Source organism: Carcharodon carcharias, chromosome 5, assembly GCF_017639515.1.
Source record: "Carcharodon carcharias isolate sCarCar2 chromosome 5, sCarCar2.pri, whole genome shotgun sequence".
In the NCBI taxonomy this organism is placed as follows: domain Eukaryota; kingdom Metazoa; phylum Chordata; class Chondrichthyes; order Lamniformes; family Lamnidae; genus Carcharodon; species Carcharodon carcharias.
In genome coordinates, this window is record NC_054471.1 from 158,971,570 (window position 1) to 158,988,431 (window position 16,862).

The 16,862-nt window shown below is 58.7% G+C and overlaps 1 protein-coding gene across 1 annotated transcript in view; it reads right to left on the reverse strand.

The window, feature by feature from the left end:
* epm2a (EPM2A glucan phosphatase, laforin) overlaps positions 1–16,862 on the reverse strand; it is a 279,188-nt gene that overhangs the window by 6,213 nt on the left and 256,113 nt on the right. Inside the window, exon 2 of the mRNA XM_041187658.1 lies at positions 4,701–4,875. Within this exon, the coding sequence (XP_041043592.1) occupies positions 4,701–4,875 (175 nt within the window). The remainder of the gene's footprint in view (positions 1–4,700; positions 4,876–16,862) is intronic.

A 16,862-nucleotide genomic window follows, 5' to 3' on the forward strand; every position in this document is an offset into this window, starting at 1 on the left:
AGTGGCTTGCTAGGCCATTTCAGAGGGCAGTTAAGAATCAACCACATAACTGTGGACCTAGAATCATATATAGGCCAGACCAGGTAAGGAAGGCAGATTTCATTCCCAAATGGTGCATTAGCGAGCCAGATGAGTTTTTAAAACAATTGGTGATAGTTTCATGGTCACCATTACTGAGACTAGCATTATAATTCCAGAACAAAAACAGAATTACCTGGAAAAACTCAGCAGGTCTGGCAGCATCGGCGGAGAAGAAAAGAGTTGACATTTCGAGTCCTCATGACCCTTCGACAGAACTTGAGTTCGAGTCCAGGAAAGAGCTGAAATATAAGCTGGTTTAAGGTGTGTGTGTGGGGGGCGGAGAGATAGAGAGACAGAGAGGTGGAGGGGGGGGGGGGGGGGGGGGGGGGGGGTGTGGTTGTAGGGACAAACAAGCAGTGATAGAAGCAGATCATCAAAAGATGTCAACGACAATAGTGCAATAGAACACATAGGTGTTAAAGTTATAATTCCAGATTGTATTAACTGAATTTAAATTCTACTAGATGCTGTGTGGGATTTGAACCCCCAGAGCATTAGCATAGGTTATGAATTCACAGTCAAGTGACATTACTATGACAGTACTGTCTCCCCAGCGTTCCGAGATATCTGCAGAGATGTAAGTGTCTTTGTAGATAACACCTGTGAGATCTCCTGGAGTGGTTTTGATCATTTGAGGGAATTGGAGAGGAATTTTCCAGAGTAATTTTTCATTTAGTGGCTTTGGGATTTTTCCCTTTTCTCGAGATTATATGGCTGTTGGGATTGAGGTGGGAAAGAAGTATTTAGTCCTGTTGATCTGGCCATCATGGTATTAGGCAGGCTAGATGAACCAGCTAGTTGTTTCCTGCCCGTGAATAACACACATATGCATATGACATTGGCTAATTGTTGCTGTGTTTTTGTTACAAATTTATTTCATATCTTCCCTCCTTTAAGATACATATGAACATACGAACTAGGAGCAGGAGTAGGCCACTCGGCCCTTCAAGCCTGCTCCACCATTCAATAAGATCATGGCTAATCTGATTATAACCTCCCGCCTACCCCCTGATAACCTTTCAACCCCTTGCTAATCAAGACCCTGTCTCGCTCTGCCTTGAAAATATTCCACTGCCTTTTGAGGAAGAGAGTTCCAAAGACTCAAGGCCCTCTGAGGAGAAAAAATTTCCCCTCATCTCTGTTTTAAATAAATGACCTTTATTTTTAAACAGTGACCCCCTAGTTCTAGATTCTCCCACAAGAGGAAACATCTTCTCCACATCCACTCTGTCAAGACCCCTCAGGATCTTAAAGGTTTTGATTAAGTCACCTCTTAATCTTGTAAACTCCAGTGGTTACAAGCCTAACCTGAACAACCTTTCCTCATAAGGTCAGTGGCCCATTTCTGTTATTAGCCTAGTAAACCTCTGAACTGCTTCTAATGCATTTAAATCTTTCCTTAAATAAGGTGACCAATACTGTACACAGTACTCCAGATGTGGTCTCACCAGTGTCCCATACAACTGAAGCATAACCTCCCTACTTTTATATTCAATTCCCCTCGCAATTTCTGATAACATTCTATTAGCTTTCCCAATTACTTGCTGAACCTGCATGCTAACGTTTTGTGATTCATGCACTAGGACACCTAGATCCTACACTCTACATCTCAAAGCTCTGCAGTCTCTCTCCATTTAGATAATATGCTTTTCTTCTTCCTGCCAAAATCGACAATTTCATACTTGCCCACATTATACTCCATTTGCCAAGCTATTGCCCATTTGCTTAACCTATGTCACTCTAGCCTCCTAACATCCACTTCAGAACTTACTTTCCTACCTATCTTTGTGTCATCAGCAAATTTAGCAACCATACCATAAGACCATAAGACATAGGAGCAGAAATTAGGCCATTCGGCCCATCGAGTCTGCTCCGCCATTCAATCATGGCTGATAAGTTTCTCAACCCCATTATCCCGCCTTCTCCCCATAACCTTTGATCCCCTTACCAATCAAGAACCTATCTATATCGGTCTTAAATACACTCAAAGACTAGGCCTCCACAGATTTCTGTGGCAATGAATTCCATAGATTCACCACTCTCTGGCTAAAGAAGTTTCTCTTCATCTATGTTCTAAAAGGTGTTCCCTTTACTCTGAGGCTGTGCCCTCGGGTCCTAGTCTCTCCTACTAATGGAAACATCTTCCCCACATCCACGCTATCCAGGCTTTTCAGTATTCTGTAAGTTTCAATCAGATCGCCCCTCATCCTTCTAAACTCCATCGAGTATAGACCCAGATTCTTCAAACGTTCCTCATGTTAAGCCTTTCATTCCTGGGATCATTCTCGTGAACCTCCTCTGGACGCTCTCCAGGGCCAGCACATCCTTCCTGAGATACAGGGTCCAAAATTGCTCACAATATGCTAAATGTGGTCTGACCAGAGCCTTATATAGCCTCAGCAGCACATCCCTGCTTTTATATTCTAGTCCTCTCAAAATAAACGCCAACATTGCATTTGCCTTCCTAACTACCGACTCAACCTGCAAGTTAACCTTAAGAGAATCCTGGACTAGGACTCCCAAGACCCTTTGCACTCCAGATTTCTGAATTCTCTCCCCATTTAGAAAATAGTTTATGCCTCTATACTTCCTACCAAAGTGCTTGACTTCACACTTCCCCACATTGTATTCCATCTGCCACTTCTTTGCCCATTCTCCTAACCCGTCCAAATCCTTCTGCAGCCTCCCCGCCTCCTCAATGCTACCTGTCCTTCCACCTATCTTTGTATCATCCACAAACTTAGCCAGGATGCCCTTAGTTCCTTCATCTAAATCATTAATGTATAAAGTGAAAAGTTGTGGTCCCAACACTGACCCCTGCGGAACTCCACTAGTCACCAGCTGCCAGCCTGAGAAGGACCCCCTTATCCCCACTCTCTGCCTCCTGCCAGACAGCCAATCTTCTATTCATGCTAATACCTTGCCTCTTAACACCATGGGCTCTTATCTTACTGAGCAGCCTCCTGTGCGGCATCTTGTCAAAGGCCTTCTGGAAGTCCAAGAAGATAACATCCAATGGCTCTCCTTTGTCTAACCTACTCGTTACCTCCTCAAAGAATTCTAACAGATTTGTCAGGCATGACCTTCCCTTGATGAAACCATGCTGACTTTGCCCTATTTTATCATGCACTTCCAAGTATTCTGAAATCTCATCCTTAATAATGGACTCTAAAATCTTACCATCGACCGAGGTCAGGCTAATTGGCCTGTAATTTCCCTCACTTTTGCCTCACTCCCTTCTTAAACAGGGGGGTTAAATTAGTGATTTTCCAGTCCTCTGGGACCCTCCCTGACTCCAGTGATTCATCAAAGATTACCACTAAAGCCTCCACTATCTCTTCAGCTATCTCCTTCAGAACTCTGGGGTGTAATCCATCTGGTCCAGGTGATTTATCCACCTTCAGACCTTTCAGTTTTCCTAGCACCTTCTCCTTGGTAATGGCCACCGTATTCACCTCTGCCCCCTGACTCTTGAACTTTGGGGATGTCACTAGTGTCTTCCACTGTGAAGACTGACAGACTGACACAAAGTACCTATTCAGTTCCTCCGCCATTTCATTGTTCCCCACTACTACTGCTCCAGCATCATTTTCCAGTGGCCCAATGTCCACTTTTGCCTCTCTCTTAGCCTTTATATATCTAAAAAAAACTCTTGTAATCTTCTTTTATATTACTGGCTAGTTTACCCTCATAAGGGCTTTTCAAAGCTGATCAGACTTCATCGAGTTCTGAGGTCACTGTCCTCACATCCACTCTTTTATACCTTTTACCCTAACTCTGCTACATGAGAATCCGCATGTTTCAATAGCTTTACCTCATTCAATGAACTGTTCTCCCTTACAAAATTTTAACAAAAATAATAGCTCCCCAAACATTTGTCTAGTTTCATCTTAACTGAAATATCAAATTATTTAACTGGAGACAGTAAAATAGAGATTAAGGAGAAAGGAACTCCCTATAGGTGACCATATCAAATAGAACCTCACTTAATAGGCAAAATTAATATTGTCAGTGGTGGGGGGACAGAGAGACTGCCTGTCAGTGGCGGGGTGGGGGGGGGAGAAAGAGAGGCAGAGACTGCCTGTCGGTGGTGGGGAATTGGGGGGAGACAGAGATTGCCTGTTGGTGGTTGGGTTATCAAGAGTAGGCGGGAGGTTACAATCAGATCAGACATGATCTTATTGAATGGCGGAGCAGGCTTGAGGGGCTGAGTGGCTTACTCCTGCTCCTGATTCAGATGTTCATATGTAAAAGAACCAGTAACTCCAACAGCAAATTCAGGAGAAACATCATTACTCAGCGAGTGATGAGAATGTGGAACTCACTACCAAAAGGGAAAGGTTGAGACGCGTCGTGCAGTGGAAACTAGATAAGTACACGAGGATGAAGAAATAGAATGTTATGTTGTTACAGTGAGATGAAGAAGGGTGGAGAGAGGGCTGTGTGGAGCATAAACACCAGCAAGGAAAAAGTTGGTTGAAATGGGCTGTTTCTGTGCTGTAAATATTTTCCCATTCTGTATATACATGTAAACTTAATCCCTAAACTATCAACATCCCATGTTAATGTGCAGCACTACTGGACAGAGCAACTAGATTAGGCATTCTTGGCTGGTTTACCTGGAGTAATGCATAGCCTGGTGATCAGCGATGTGAAAGTAGAAATCAGTCGTGTGCTTCATCTCATTTGTACATCCACTGGCCTCAACATAATGTCCGACAGGGTAACAATAAACACCGTCCACCAAATTGCTGTCATCGTATTCAGAGCAGCGATCGTGGAATGGCCCATTTCCTAAGAAGGACAAAGAAAATTCACTCTTCGTTGACTGGAGCGGCATTTTCAAAAAGGGGGCGCTGCATGAGAGGGGATCTTTCAGATTCATTGAACTATGGGGGAGGGGGAGGGAGGGGGAGGGAGAGAGGGGGAGGGCGAGTGTGAGGGTGGGAGAGGGCGAGTGTGAGGGTGGGAGAGGGCGTGTGGGGAGGGGGAGGGGGAGGGCGCGTGGGGGAGGGCAGGTGAGGGAGGGGGAGGGCGTGTGGGGATGGGGGAGAGGGGGAGGGCAGGTGAGGGAGGAGGAGGGCGTGTGGGGATGGGGGAGAGGGGGAGAGGGGGAGGGCAGGTGAGGGAGGAGGAGGGCGTGTGGGGATGGGGGAGAGGGAGGGGGAGGGCGTGTGGGGAGAGGGGGAGGGCAGGTGAGGGAGGGGGAGGGCGTGTGGGGATGGGGGAGAGGGGGAGGGCAGGTGAGGGAGGGGGAGGGCGTGTGGGGATGGGGGAGAGGGGGAGGGCAGGTGAGGGAGGGGGAGGGCGTGTGGGGATGGGGGAGAGGGGGAGGGCAGGTGAGGGAGGGGGAGGGCGTGTGGGGGAAGGTGTGTGGGGGAGGGGGGAGGGCGTGTGGGGATGGGGGAGAGGGGGAGGGCAGGTGAGGGAGGGGGAGGGCGTGTGGGGGAAGGTGTGTGGGGGAGGGGGGAGGGCGTGTGGGGGAGGGGGGAGGGCGTGTGGGGGAGGGGGAGGGGGGAGGGCGTGTGGGGGAGGGGGGAGGGCGTGTGGGGGAGGGGGAGAGGGGGAGGGCGTGTGGGGGAGGGGGCGGGGAGGGGGAGGGCGTGTGAGGGAGGGCGTGTGAGGGAGGGTGTGTGAGGGAGGGGGCGGGGGAGGGCGTGTGGGGGAGGGGGCGGGGGAGGGCGTGTGGGGGAGGGGGCGGGGAGGGGGAGGGCGTGTGAGGGAGGGTGTGTGAGGGAGGGTGTGTGAGGGAGGGGGCGGGGGAGGGCGTGTGAGGGAGGGGGCGGGGAGGGCGTGTGAGGGAGGGGGAAGGGCGTGTGAGGGAGGGGGCGGGGGAGGGCGTGTGAGGGAGGGGGCGGGGGAGGGCGTGTGAGGGAGGGGGAAGGGCGTGTGAGGGAGGGGGGAGGGCGTGTGGGGGGAGGGAGGGCATGTGAGGGGGAGGGAGGGCATGTGAGGGAGGGGGGGAGGGCGTGTGGGGGAGGGGGAGAGGGGGGGTGTGAGGGAGGGGGAGGGCGTGTGAGGGAGCGGGAGAGGGGGAGAGGGCGAGTGTGAGGGAGGGAGAGGGCATGTGGGGAGGGAGGGCATGTGAGGGAGGGGGAGGGGGAAAGGGGGTGTGAGGGAGGGGGAGGGCGTGTGAGGGAGCGGGAGAGGGCGAGTGTGAGGGAGGGAGAGGGCATGTGGGGAGGGAGGGCATGTGAGGGAGAGGGTGTGTGAGGGAGGGGGAGGGGGAAAGGGTGTGTGAGGGAGGGGGGAGAGGGGAGGAGGGCGTGTGAGGGAGGGGGGGAGGGCGTGTGAGGGAGGGGGGAGAGGGGAGAGGGCGTGTGAGGTAGGGGGAGAAGGGGGTGGGCGTGTGAGGGAGAGGGAGGGGGAGAGGGGGGAGGGAGGGGGGAGGGCGTGTGAGGGAGGGGGAGAGGGGGGGTGGGCGTGTGAGGGAGAGGGAGGGGGGAGAGGGGGGAGGGCGTGTGAGGGAGGGCGTGTGAGGGAGGGGGAGAGGGGGGGTGGGCGTGTGAGGGAGGGGGAGAGGGGGGGTGGGCGTGTGAGGGAGGGGGAGGGGGGGTGGGCGTGTGAGGGAGGGGGAGAGGGGGGAGAGGGTGTGTGATGGAGGGGGGAGAGCGTGTGAGGGAGGGGGAGAGGGGGAGGGCGTGTGAGGGAGGGGGAGAGGGGGAGGGCGTGTGAGGGAGGGGGAGAGGGGGGGTGGGCGTGTGAGGGAGGGGGAGAGGGGGGGTGGGCGTGTGAGGGATGGGGAGAGGGGGGGTGGGCGTGTGAGGGATGGGGAGAGGGGGGAGAGGGTGTGTGATGGAGGGGGGAGAGCGTGTGAGGGAGGGAGAGAGGGGGAGGGCGTGTGAGGGAGGGGGAGAGGGTGTGTGATGGAGGGGGGAGAGCGTGTGAGGGAGGGGGAGAGGGGGAGGGCGTGTGAGGGATGGGGAGAGGGGGGGTGGGTGTGTGAGGGAGGGGGGAGAGGGGGGGAGGGTGTGTGGGGGGGGAGGGGGGAGAGGGTGTGTGATGGAGGGGGGAGCGCGTGTGAGGGAGGGGGAGAGGGGGAGGGCGTGTGAGGGATGGGGAGAGGGGGGGTGGGTGTGTGAGGGAGGGGGGAGAGGGGGGGTGGGTGTGTGAGGGAGGGGGGAGAGGGGGGGAGGGTGTGTGGGGGGGGAGGGGGGAGAGGGTGTGTGATGGAGGGGGGAGAGCGTGTGAGGGAGGGGGAGAGGGGGAGAGGGGGAGGGCGTGTGAGGGATGGGGAGAGGGGGGGTGGGTGTGTGAGGGAGGGGGGAGAGGGGGGGAGGGTGTGTGGGGGGGGAGGGGGGAGAGGGTGTGTGATGGAGGGGGGTTGGGCGTGTGAGGGATGGGGAGAGGGGGAGGATGTGTGAGGGAGGGGGAGAGGGGGGGAGGGAGGGGGAGAGGGGGAAAGGGAGGGGGAGGGGGAGAGAGGGAGGGGAGAGGGGAGAGGGCGTGTGAGGGAGGGGGAGAGAGGGAGGGGGAGGGGAGAGGGGGAGGGTGTGTGAGGGAGGGGGAGAGAGGGGGGAGAGAGGGAGGGGGAGAGAGGGAGGGGGGGAGAGGGGGAGGGCATGTGAGGGAGGGGGAGAGAGGGAGGGGGAGGGGGGGAGAGGGAGGGGGAGGGTGTGTGAGGGAGGGGGAGAGAGGGGGGAGAGAGGGAGGGGGGGAGAGGGGGAGGGCATGTGAGGGAGGGGGAGAGAGGGGGGAGAGAGGGAGGGGGAGAGAGGGAGGGGGGGAGAGGGGGAGGGCATGTGAGGGAGGGGGAGAGAGGGGGGAGAGAGGGAGGGGGAGAGAGGCGGGGAGAGGGTGGAGGGCATGTGAGGGAGGGGGAGAGGGGGGGAGGGCATGTGAGGGAGGGGGAGAGGGAGAGGGAGAGGGGGAGGGCGTGTGAGGGGGATGGGGAGGGGGGATGGGGAGGGGGAGAGAGGGAGAGGGAGAGGGGGAGGGCGTGTGAGGGGGATGGGGAATGGGGAGGGCGGGAGGTGGAGAGGGGGAGGGGAGGGTGTGTGAGGGAGGGGGAGAGGGAGGGGGGGAGGGGAGGGGAAGAGAGGGAGAGAGGGAGGGGGAGGGAGGGGAAGGGAGGGGAAGAGGGGGAGGGCGTGTGGGGGGAGTGGGGGAGAGGGGAGAGGGGGGAGGGCGAGTGGGGGGAGAGGGGGGAGGGCGTGTGGGGGAGGGGGAGAGGGGGAGGGCGTGTGAGGGAGGGGGAGAGGGGGAGGGCATGTGAGGGAGAGAGGGAGGGGGAGAGAGGGAGGGCGTGTGAGGGAGAGAGGGAGGGGGAGAGGGGGAGGGCGTGTGAGGGGGAGGGGGAGAGGGGGAGAGGGAGGGGGAGGGAGGAGAGGGAGGGGGAGGGGGAGGGCGTGTGGGGGAGGGGAGAGAGGGAGGGGGAGAGGCGGAGGGGGAGGGTGTGTGGGGGAGGGGAGAGAGGGAGGGGGAGGGCGTGTGAGGGGGATGGGGAGGGGGAGAGAGGGAGGGGGAGAGGGGAAGGGGGAGGGCGTGTGGGGGAGGGGAGAGAGGGAGGGGGAGAGGGGGAGGGCGCTTGGGAGAGGGGGAGGGGGAGGGTGCTTGGGAGAGGGGGAGGGGGAGGGCGCGTGGGAGAGGGGGAGGGGGAGGGCGCGTGGGAGAGGGGGAGGGGGAGGGCGCATGTGAAAGGGGGAGGGGAGGACGCTTGGGAGAGGGGAAACAGGAGGGCGCGTGGGAGAGGGGAGCGGGAGGGCGCGTGGGAGAGTGGAAGGGGGAGGGGGCGTGTGAGAGAGGGAGAGGGAGCGAGCGAGAGCGCATGTGTGAGAGGGAGGGGGGAGCGTGAGAGACAGAGAGAGAGGCAGCGTGCGTGAGAGAGAGAGAGAGAGGCAGCGTGCGTGAGAAAGAGAGAGAGAGGCAGTGTGCGTGAGAAAGAGAGAGAGAGGGAGCGTGCGTGAGAAAGAGAGAGAGAGGGAGCGTGCGTGAGAGAGAGAGAGCATGCGTGAGAGAGACGGAGCGTGAGAGAGAGAGAGGGAGCGTGCGTGAGAGAGAGAAAGAGAGGGAGCGTGAGAGCGTGAGAGAGAGAGGGCGCGTGCGTGAGCGAGAGAGAGAGAGCGTGAGAGAGAGAGGGAGCATGAGACAGAGCGTGCGTGAGAGAGAGAGTGAGAGGGAGCATGAGAGAGAGAGAGGGTGTATGCGTGAGAGAGAGAGAGAGAGAGCGTGTGTGAGAGAGAGAGGGAGCGTGCGTGTGAGAGAGAGAGAGAGAGAGAGGGAGCCTGAGAGAGAGAGAGGGAGCCTGAGAGAGAGAGAGGGAGCATGCGTGAGAGACAGAGAGAGAGGGAGCGTGACAGAGAGAGAGAGAGAGAGAGAGAGAGCGTGCGTGAGAGAGAGAGAGAGGGAGTGTGCGTGAGAGAGAGAGGGAACGTGCGTGAGAGAGAGAGCGTGAGAGAGAGGGAGCATGCGTGAGAGAGAGAGAGAGGGAGCGTGCATGAGAGAGAGAGAGAGAGAGGGAGCGTGCGTGAGAGCGAGAGAGAGAGAGAGGGAGCGTGAGAGAGAGAGAGAGGGAGCTTGCGTGAGAGAGAGAGAGAAAGAGGGAGCGTGCATGAGAGAGACAGAGAGGGAGCGTGCGTGAGAGAGAGAGGGAGCGTGAGAGAGGGAGCGTGAGAGAGAGAGCGAGCGGGCGTGAGAGAGAGAGAGAGCGTGCGTGAGAGAGAGCGGGAGCGTGCGTGAGAGGGAGTGAGAGAGAGGGAGAGTGAGAGAGAGGGTGCGTGAGATAGAGAGAGAGGGAGCGTGAGAGAGAGGGAGCGTGTGTGAGAGAGAGAGGGAGCGTGAGAGAGAGAGAGAGGGAGCTTGCGTGAGAGAGAGAGAAAGAGGGAGCGTGCATGAGAGAGACAGAGAGGGAGCGTGCGTGAGAGAGAGAGGGAGCGTGAGAGAGGGGGCGTGAGAGAGAGCGAGTGGGCGTGAGAGAGAGAGAGAGCGTGCGTGAGAGAGAGCGGGAGCGTGCGTGAGAGGGAGTGAGAGAGAGGGAGAGTGAGAGAGAGAGAGAGAGGGTGTGTGAGATAGAGAGAGAGAGGGAGCGTGAGAGAGAGAGAGGGAGCGTGAGAGAGAGAGAGAGGGAGCGTGTGTGAGAGAGAGAGGGAGCGTGAGAGAGAGAGAGGGAGCGTGCATGAGAGAGAGAGAGAGAGGGAGCGTGAGAGAGAGAGAGAGGGAGCGTGCGTGAGAGCGAGAGAGAGAGAGAGAGAGAGAGCGTGCATGAGAGCGAGAGAGGGAGAGAGGGAGCATGCGTGAGAGCTAGAGAGAGGGACCGTGCGTGAGAGAGAGAGAGAGGGAGCGTGCGTGAGAGAGAAAGAGAGCGTGCGTGAGAGAGACAGAGAGGGAGCATGCGTGAGAGAGAGAGGCAGCGTGAGAGAGGGACCGTGAGAGAGAGAGCGTGCGTGAGAGAGAAAGAGAGCATGCGTGAGAGAGAGAGAGAGGGAGTGTTGGTGAGAAAGAGTGGGAGCATGCGTGAGAGAGAGAGCGAGGGAGCGTGCGTGAGAGAGAGAGAGAGGGAGCGTGCGTGATAGAGAGAGAGAGGGAGCGTGCATGAGAGAGAGAGAAGGAGCGTGCGAGAGAGAGAGAGAGAGGGAGCATGCGTGAGAGAGAGAGAGGGAGCATGCGTGAGAAAGAGAGGGAGCGTGAAAGAGGGAGAGAGAGAGAGGGCGCATGAGAGAGAGAGGCAGCGTGCGTGAGAGAGAGAGAGAGGGAGCGTGCGTGAGACAGAGGGAGCGTGCGTGAGAGAGAAAGAGAGAGAGAGCGTGAGAGAGGGAGCATGAGAGAGAGGGGGCGTGAGAGAGAGAGAGAGAGGGAGCGTGCGTGAGAGAAAGAGAGAGGGAGCATGCATGAGAGCGAGAGAGAGGGAGCATGCATGAGAGAGAGAGACAGGGAGCGTGAGAGAGAGATAGAGGGAGCATGCGTGACAGACAGAGAGAGAGGGAGCATGACAGAGAGAGAGAGAGCGTGCGTGAGAGAGAGAGAGGGAGCGTGCGTGAGAGAGAGAGAGGGAGCGTGCGTGAGAGAGAGAGAGAGGGAGCGTGCGTGAGAGAGAGAGAGGGAGCGTGAGAGAGAGAGAGGGAGCGTACGTGAGAGAGAGAGAGAGAGGGAGCGTGAGAGAGAGAGAGGCAGCATGCGTGAGAGAGAGAGACAGGGAGCGTGAGAGAGAGAGAGAGGGAGCGTGAGAGAGAGACAGAGAGAGAGCATGCATGAGAGAGAGAGAGGGAGCATGCATGAGTGAGAGAGAGAGAGGTAGCGTGCGTGAGATGGAGAGAGAGGGAGCATGCATGGGAGAGAGAGAGGGAGCGTGAGAGAGAGAGAGAGAGAGGGAGCGTACGTGAGAGAGAGAGAGAGAGGGAGCATGAGAGAGAGAGGCAGCGTGCGTGAGAGAGAGGGCGTGAGAGAGAGAGAGGGAGCAGGTGTGAGAGCAAGATAGAGAGAGAGGGAGCATGCGTAAGAGAGAGGGAGCGTGCGTGAGAGAGAGAGGAGCGTAAGAGTGAGAGAGGGAGCGTGAGAGAGAGAGAGAGGGAGCATGCATGAGAGAGAGAGAGATGGAGCGTGAGAGAGAGAGAGAGGGTGCGTGCGTGAGAGAGAGAGGAGAGCGTGTGAGAGAGAGAGAGAGGGAGCATGAGAGAGAGAGAGATGGAGCGTGAGAGAGAGAGAGAGGGAGCGTGCATGAGAGAGAGAGAGAGGGAGCGTGCGTGAGAGAGAGAGAGGGAGCGTGCGTGAGAGAGAGAGAGAGAGCGTGAGAGAGAGGAAGCGTGCGTGAGAGAGAGAGAGAGAGGGAGCGTGCATGAGAGAGAGAGAGGGAGTGTGCGTCAGAGAGAGAGAGGGAGTGTGAGAGAGAGAGAGAGAGGGAGCGTGCGTGAGAGAGAGAGGGAGCGTGAGAGAGAGAGAGAGGGAGCGTGCGTGAGAGAGAGAGAGCATGAGAGAGAGAGCGTGAGAGAGAGAGAGAGGGAGCGTGAGAGAGAGAGAGGGAGCGTGCGTGAGAGCGAGAGAGAGAGAGGGAGCGTGCGTGAGAGCGAGAGAGGGAGAGAGGGAGCGTGCGTGAGAGCTAGAGAGAGGGACCGTGCGTGAGAGAGAGAGAGGGAGCGTGCGTGAGAGAGAAAGGGAGCGTGCGTGAGAGAGACAGAGAGGGAGCGTGCGTGAGAGAGAGAGAGATGGAGCGTGAGAGAGAGAGAGGGTGCGTGCGTGAGAGAGAGAGGAGAGCGTGTGAGAGAGAGGGAGCATGAGAGAGAGAGAGAGATGGAGCGTGAGAGAGAGAGAGAGAGAGAGCGTGCGTGTGAGAGAGAGAGAGAGGGTGCGTGCATGAGAGAGAGAGAGAGTGAGCGTGCGTGAGAGAGAGAGAGTGAGCGTGCGTGAGAGAGAGAGAGGGAGCGTGCGTGAGAGAGAGGGAGCGTGCGTGAGAGAGAGAGAGAGAGCGTGAGAGAGAGGGAGCGTGCGTGAGAGAGAGAGAGGGAGCGTGCATGAGAGAGGGAGCGTGCGTGAGAGTGAGAGAGAGAGAGAGCGTGAGAGAGAGAGAGAGGGAGCGTGCGTGAGAGGGAGAGAGAGAGAAAGAGGGAGCGTGCATGAGAGAGACAGAGAGGGAGCGTGCGTGAGAGAGAGAGAGAGGGAGCGTGAGAGAGAGAGCGAGCGGGCGTGAGAGAGAGAGAGCGTGCGTGAGAGGGAGTGAGAGAGAGGGAGAGTGAGAGAGAGAGAGGGTGCGTGAGATAGAGAGAGAGAGGGAGCGTGAGAGAGAGAGAGGGAGCGTGCGTGAGAGAGAGAGAGGGAGCGTGCGTGAGAGAGAGAGAGGGAACGTGAGAGAGAGAGAGGGAGCATGCATGAGAGAGAGAGAGAGCATGAGAGAGAGAGAGCGTGAGAGAGAGAGAGGGAGCGTGAGAGAGAGAGAGAGGGAGCGTGCGTGAGAGGGAGAGAGCATGAGAGAGAGAGCGTGAGAGAGAGAGAGAGGGAGCGTGAGAGAGAGAGAGGGAGCGTGCGTGAGAGCGAGAGAGAGAGAGGGAGCGTGCGTGAGAGCGAGAGAGAGAGAGGGAGCGTGCGTGAGAGCGAGAGAGGGAGAGAGGGAGCGTGCGTGAGAGCTAGAGAGAGGGACCGTGCGTGAGAGAGAGAGAGGGAGCGTGCGTGAGAGAGAAAGGGAGCGTGCGTGAGAGAGACAGAGAGGGAGCGTGCGTGAGAGAGAGAGAGATGGAGCGTGAGAGAGAGAGAGGGTGCGTGCGTGAGAGAGAGAGGAGAGCGTGTGAGAGAGAGGGAGCATGAGAGAGAGAGAGAGATGGAGCATGAGAGAGAGAGAGAGATGGAGCGTGAGAGAGAGAGAGAGAGAGAGAGCACGCGTGTGAGAGAGAGAGAGAGGGTGCGTGCATGAGAGAGAGAGAGAGTGAGCGTGCGTGAGAGAGAGAGGGAGCGTGCGTGAGAGAGAGAGAGGGAGCGCGCGTGAGAGAGAGAGAGCGTGAGAGAGAGGGAGCGTGCGTGAGAGAGAGAGAGGGAGCGTGCATGAGAGAGAGAGGGAGCGTGCGTGAGAGTGAGAGAGAGAGAGAGCGTGAGAGAGAGAGAGAGGGAGCGTGCGTGAGAGGGAGAGAGAAAGAGGGAGCGTGCATGAGAGAGACAGAGAGGGAGCGTGCGTGAGAGAGAGAGAGAGAGGGAGCGTGAGAGAGAGAGCGAGCGGGCGTGAGAGAGAGAGAGAGCGTGCGTGAGAGAGAGTGGGAGCGTGCGTGAGAGGGAGTGAGAGAGAGGGAGAGTGAGAGAGAGAGAGGGTGCGTGAGATAGAGAGAGAGAGGGAGCGTGAGAGAGAGAGAGGGAGCGTGCGTGAGAGAGAGAGAGGGAGCGTGCGTGAGAGAGAGAGAGGGAGCGTGCATGAGAGAGAGAGAGAGCATGAGAGAGAGAGCGTGAGAGAGAGAGAGAGGGAGCGTGAGAGAGAGAGAGAGGGAGCGTGCGTGAGAGCGAGAGAGAGGGAGCGTGCGTGAGAGCGAGAGAGGGAGAGAGGGACCGTGCGTGAGAGACAGAGAGGGAGCGTGCGTGAGAGAGAGAGAGAGGAAGAGTGCGTGAGAGAGAGTGAGAGAGAGGGAGCGTGCGTGAGAGAGAGAGAGGGTGCGTGCGTGAGAGAGAGGGAGCTTGAGAGAGAGAGAGGGAGCGTGCGTGAGAGAGGGAGCATGAGAGAGAGAGAGAGGGGGAGTGTGCGTGAGAGAGAGAGGGGGCGTGCGTGAGAGAGAGGGAGCGTGCGTGAGAGAGAGAGAAGGAGAGCGTGTGAGAGAGAGAGAGAGGGAGCGTGAGAGAGGAGCGTGCGTGAGAGAGATGGAGCGTGCGTGAGAGAGAGTGCGTGCGTGTGAGAGAGAGAGAGAGGGAGCGTGAGAGAGAGAGAGAGCGTGAGAGAGAGAGAGGGAGAGAGGGAGCGTGCGTGAGAGAGAGAGAGGGAGCATGTGAGAGAGAGAGGGAGTGTGAGTGAGAGAGAGAGAAAGGGAGCGTGAGAGAGAGAGGGAGAGAGGGAGCGTGAGAGAGAGAGAGAGGGCGGGTGAGAGAGAGAGAGGGAGCGTGAGAGAGAGAGGGAGCATGCATGAGAGACAGAGAGGGAGCGTGACAGAGAGAGAGAGAGAGAGGGAACGTGCGTGAGCGAGAGAGAGAGGGAGCGTGCGTGAGAGAGAGAGAGAGGGAGCGTGCGTGAGAGAGAGAGAGAGGGAGCGTCCGTGAGAGAGAGAGAGAGGAAGCGTGCGTGAGAGTGAGAAAGAGGGAGCGTGCGTGAGAGAGAGAGAGGGAGCGTGAGAGAGAGAGAGAGGGAGCGTGTGTGAGAGCGAGAGAGAGAGGGAGCGTGTGTGAGAGCGAGAGAGAGAGAGAGAGGGAGCATACGTAAGAGAGAGGGACTGTGCGTGAGAGAGAGAGAGGGAGCGTGCGTGAGAGAGAGTGGGAGCGTGCGTGAGAGAGAGAGCGAGGGTGCATGCGTGAGAGAGAGAGAGAGCGAGAGAGAGAGGGAGCGTGCGTGAGAGAGAGGGTGCGTGCGTGTGAGAGAGAGAGAGAGGGTGCGTGCATGAGAGAGAGAGAGTGAGCGTGCGTGAGAGAGAGAGAGGGAGCGTGCGTGAGAGAGAGAGAGGTGGAGCGTGAGAGAGAGAGGGTGCGTGCGTGAGAGAGAGAGGAGAGCGTGTGAGAGAGAGAGAGAGGGAGCGTGCGTGAGAGAGAGAGGGAGCGTGCGTGAGAGAGAGAGAGGGAGCGTGCGTGAGAGAGAGAGAGGGAGCGTGCGTGAGAGAGAGAGAGGGAGCATGCCTGAGAGAGAGAGAGAGAGCGTGAGAGAGAGGGAGCGTGCGTGAGAGAGAGAGAGGGAGCGTGCGTGAGAGAGAGAGAGGGAGCGTGCGTGAGAGTGTGAGAGAGAGAGAGGGAGCGTGAGAGAGAGAGAGAGAGGGAGCGTGCGTGAGAGAGAGAGAGAAAGAGGGAGCGTGCATGAGAGAGACAGAGAGGGAGCGTGCGTGAGACAGAGAGAGAGAGAGCGTGAGAGAGAGACAGAGAGAGAGCATGCATGAGAGAGAGAGAGGGAGCATGCATGAGTGAGAGAGAGAGAGGGAGCGTGCATGAGAGAGAGAGAGGGAGCGTGCGTGAGAGTGTGAGAGAGAGAGAGGGAGCGTGAGAGTGAGAGAGAGAGAGGGAGCGTGAGAGAGAGAGAGAGAGAGAGGGAGCGTACGTGAGAGAGAGAGAGAGGGAGCATGAGAGAGAGAGAGAGGGAGCGTGTGTGAGAGAGAGAGAGAGGGAGCGTACGTGAGAGAGAGAGAGAGAGGGAGCGTACGTGAGAGAGAGAGAGAGAGGGAGCATGAGAGAGAGAGAGGCAGCGTGCGTGAGAGAGAGAGGGCGTGAGAGAGAGAGGGAGCGGGTGTGAGAGCGAGATAGAGAGAGAGGGAGCATGCGTAAGAGAGAGGGAGGGGGAGGGGGAGAGGGGGAGGGGGAGAGAGGGAGGGGGAGAGGGGGAAAGGGAGGGGGAGGGGGAGAGAGGGAGGGGAGAGGGGAGAGGGCGTGTGAGGGAGGGGGAGAGAGGGAGGGGGAGGGGGGGAGAGGGAGGGGGAGGGTGTGTGAGGGAGGGGGAGAGAGGGGGGAGAGAGGGAGGGGGGAGAGGGGGAGGGCATGTGAGGGAGGGGGAGAGAGGGGGGAGAGAGGGAGGGGGAGAGAGGCGGGGAGAGGGTGGAGGGCATGTGATGGAAGGGGAGAGAGGGAGGGGGAGGGCATGTGAGGGAGGGGGAGAGGGGGGGAGGGCGTGTGAGGGAGGGGGAGAGGGAGAGGGGGAGGGTGTGTGAGGGGGATGGGGAGGGGGAGAGAGGGAGGGGGAGGGGGAGAGGGGGAGAGGGAGAGGGGGAGGGTGTGTGGGTGAGGGGAGAGAGGGAGGGGGAGGGGGAGAGGGGGAGAGGGAGAGGGGGAGGGCGTGTGAGGGGGATGGGGAGGGGGAGAGAGGGAGGGGGAGAGGGAGAGGGGGAGAGGGAGAGGAGGAGGGCGTGTGAGGGGGATGGGGAATGGGGAGGGCGGGAGGTGGAGAGGGGGAGGGGTGGGTGTGTGAGGGAGGGGGAGAGGGAGGGGGAGGGAGGGAGGAAGAGAGGGAGAGAGGAGGGGAGGGAGGGGGGGAGCGGGAAGAGGGGTAGGGCGTGTGGGGGGAGTGGGGGAGAGGGGGGAGGGCGAGTGGGGGGAGAGGGGGGAGGGCGTGTGGGGGGAGTGGGGGAGAGGGGGGAGGGCGAGTGGGGGGAGAGGGGGGAGGGCGTGTGGGGGGAGTGGGGGGAGAGGGGTAGGGCGTGTGGGGGGAGTGGGGGAGAGGGGGGAGGGCGAGTGGGGGGAGAGGGGGGAGGGCG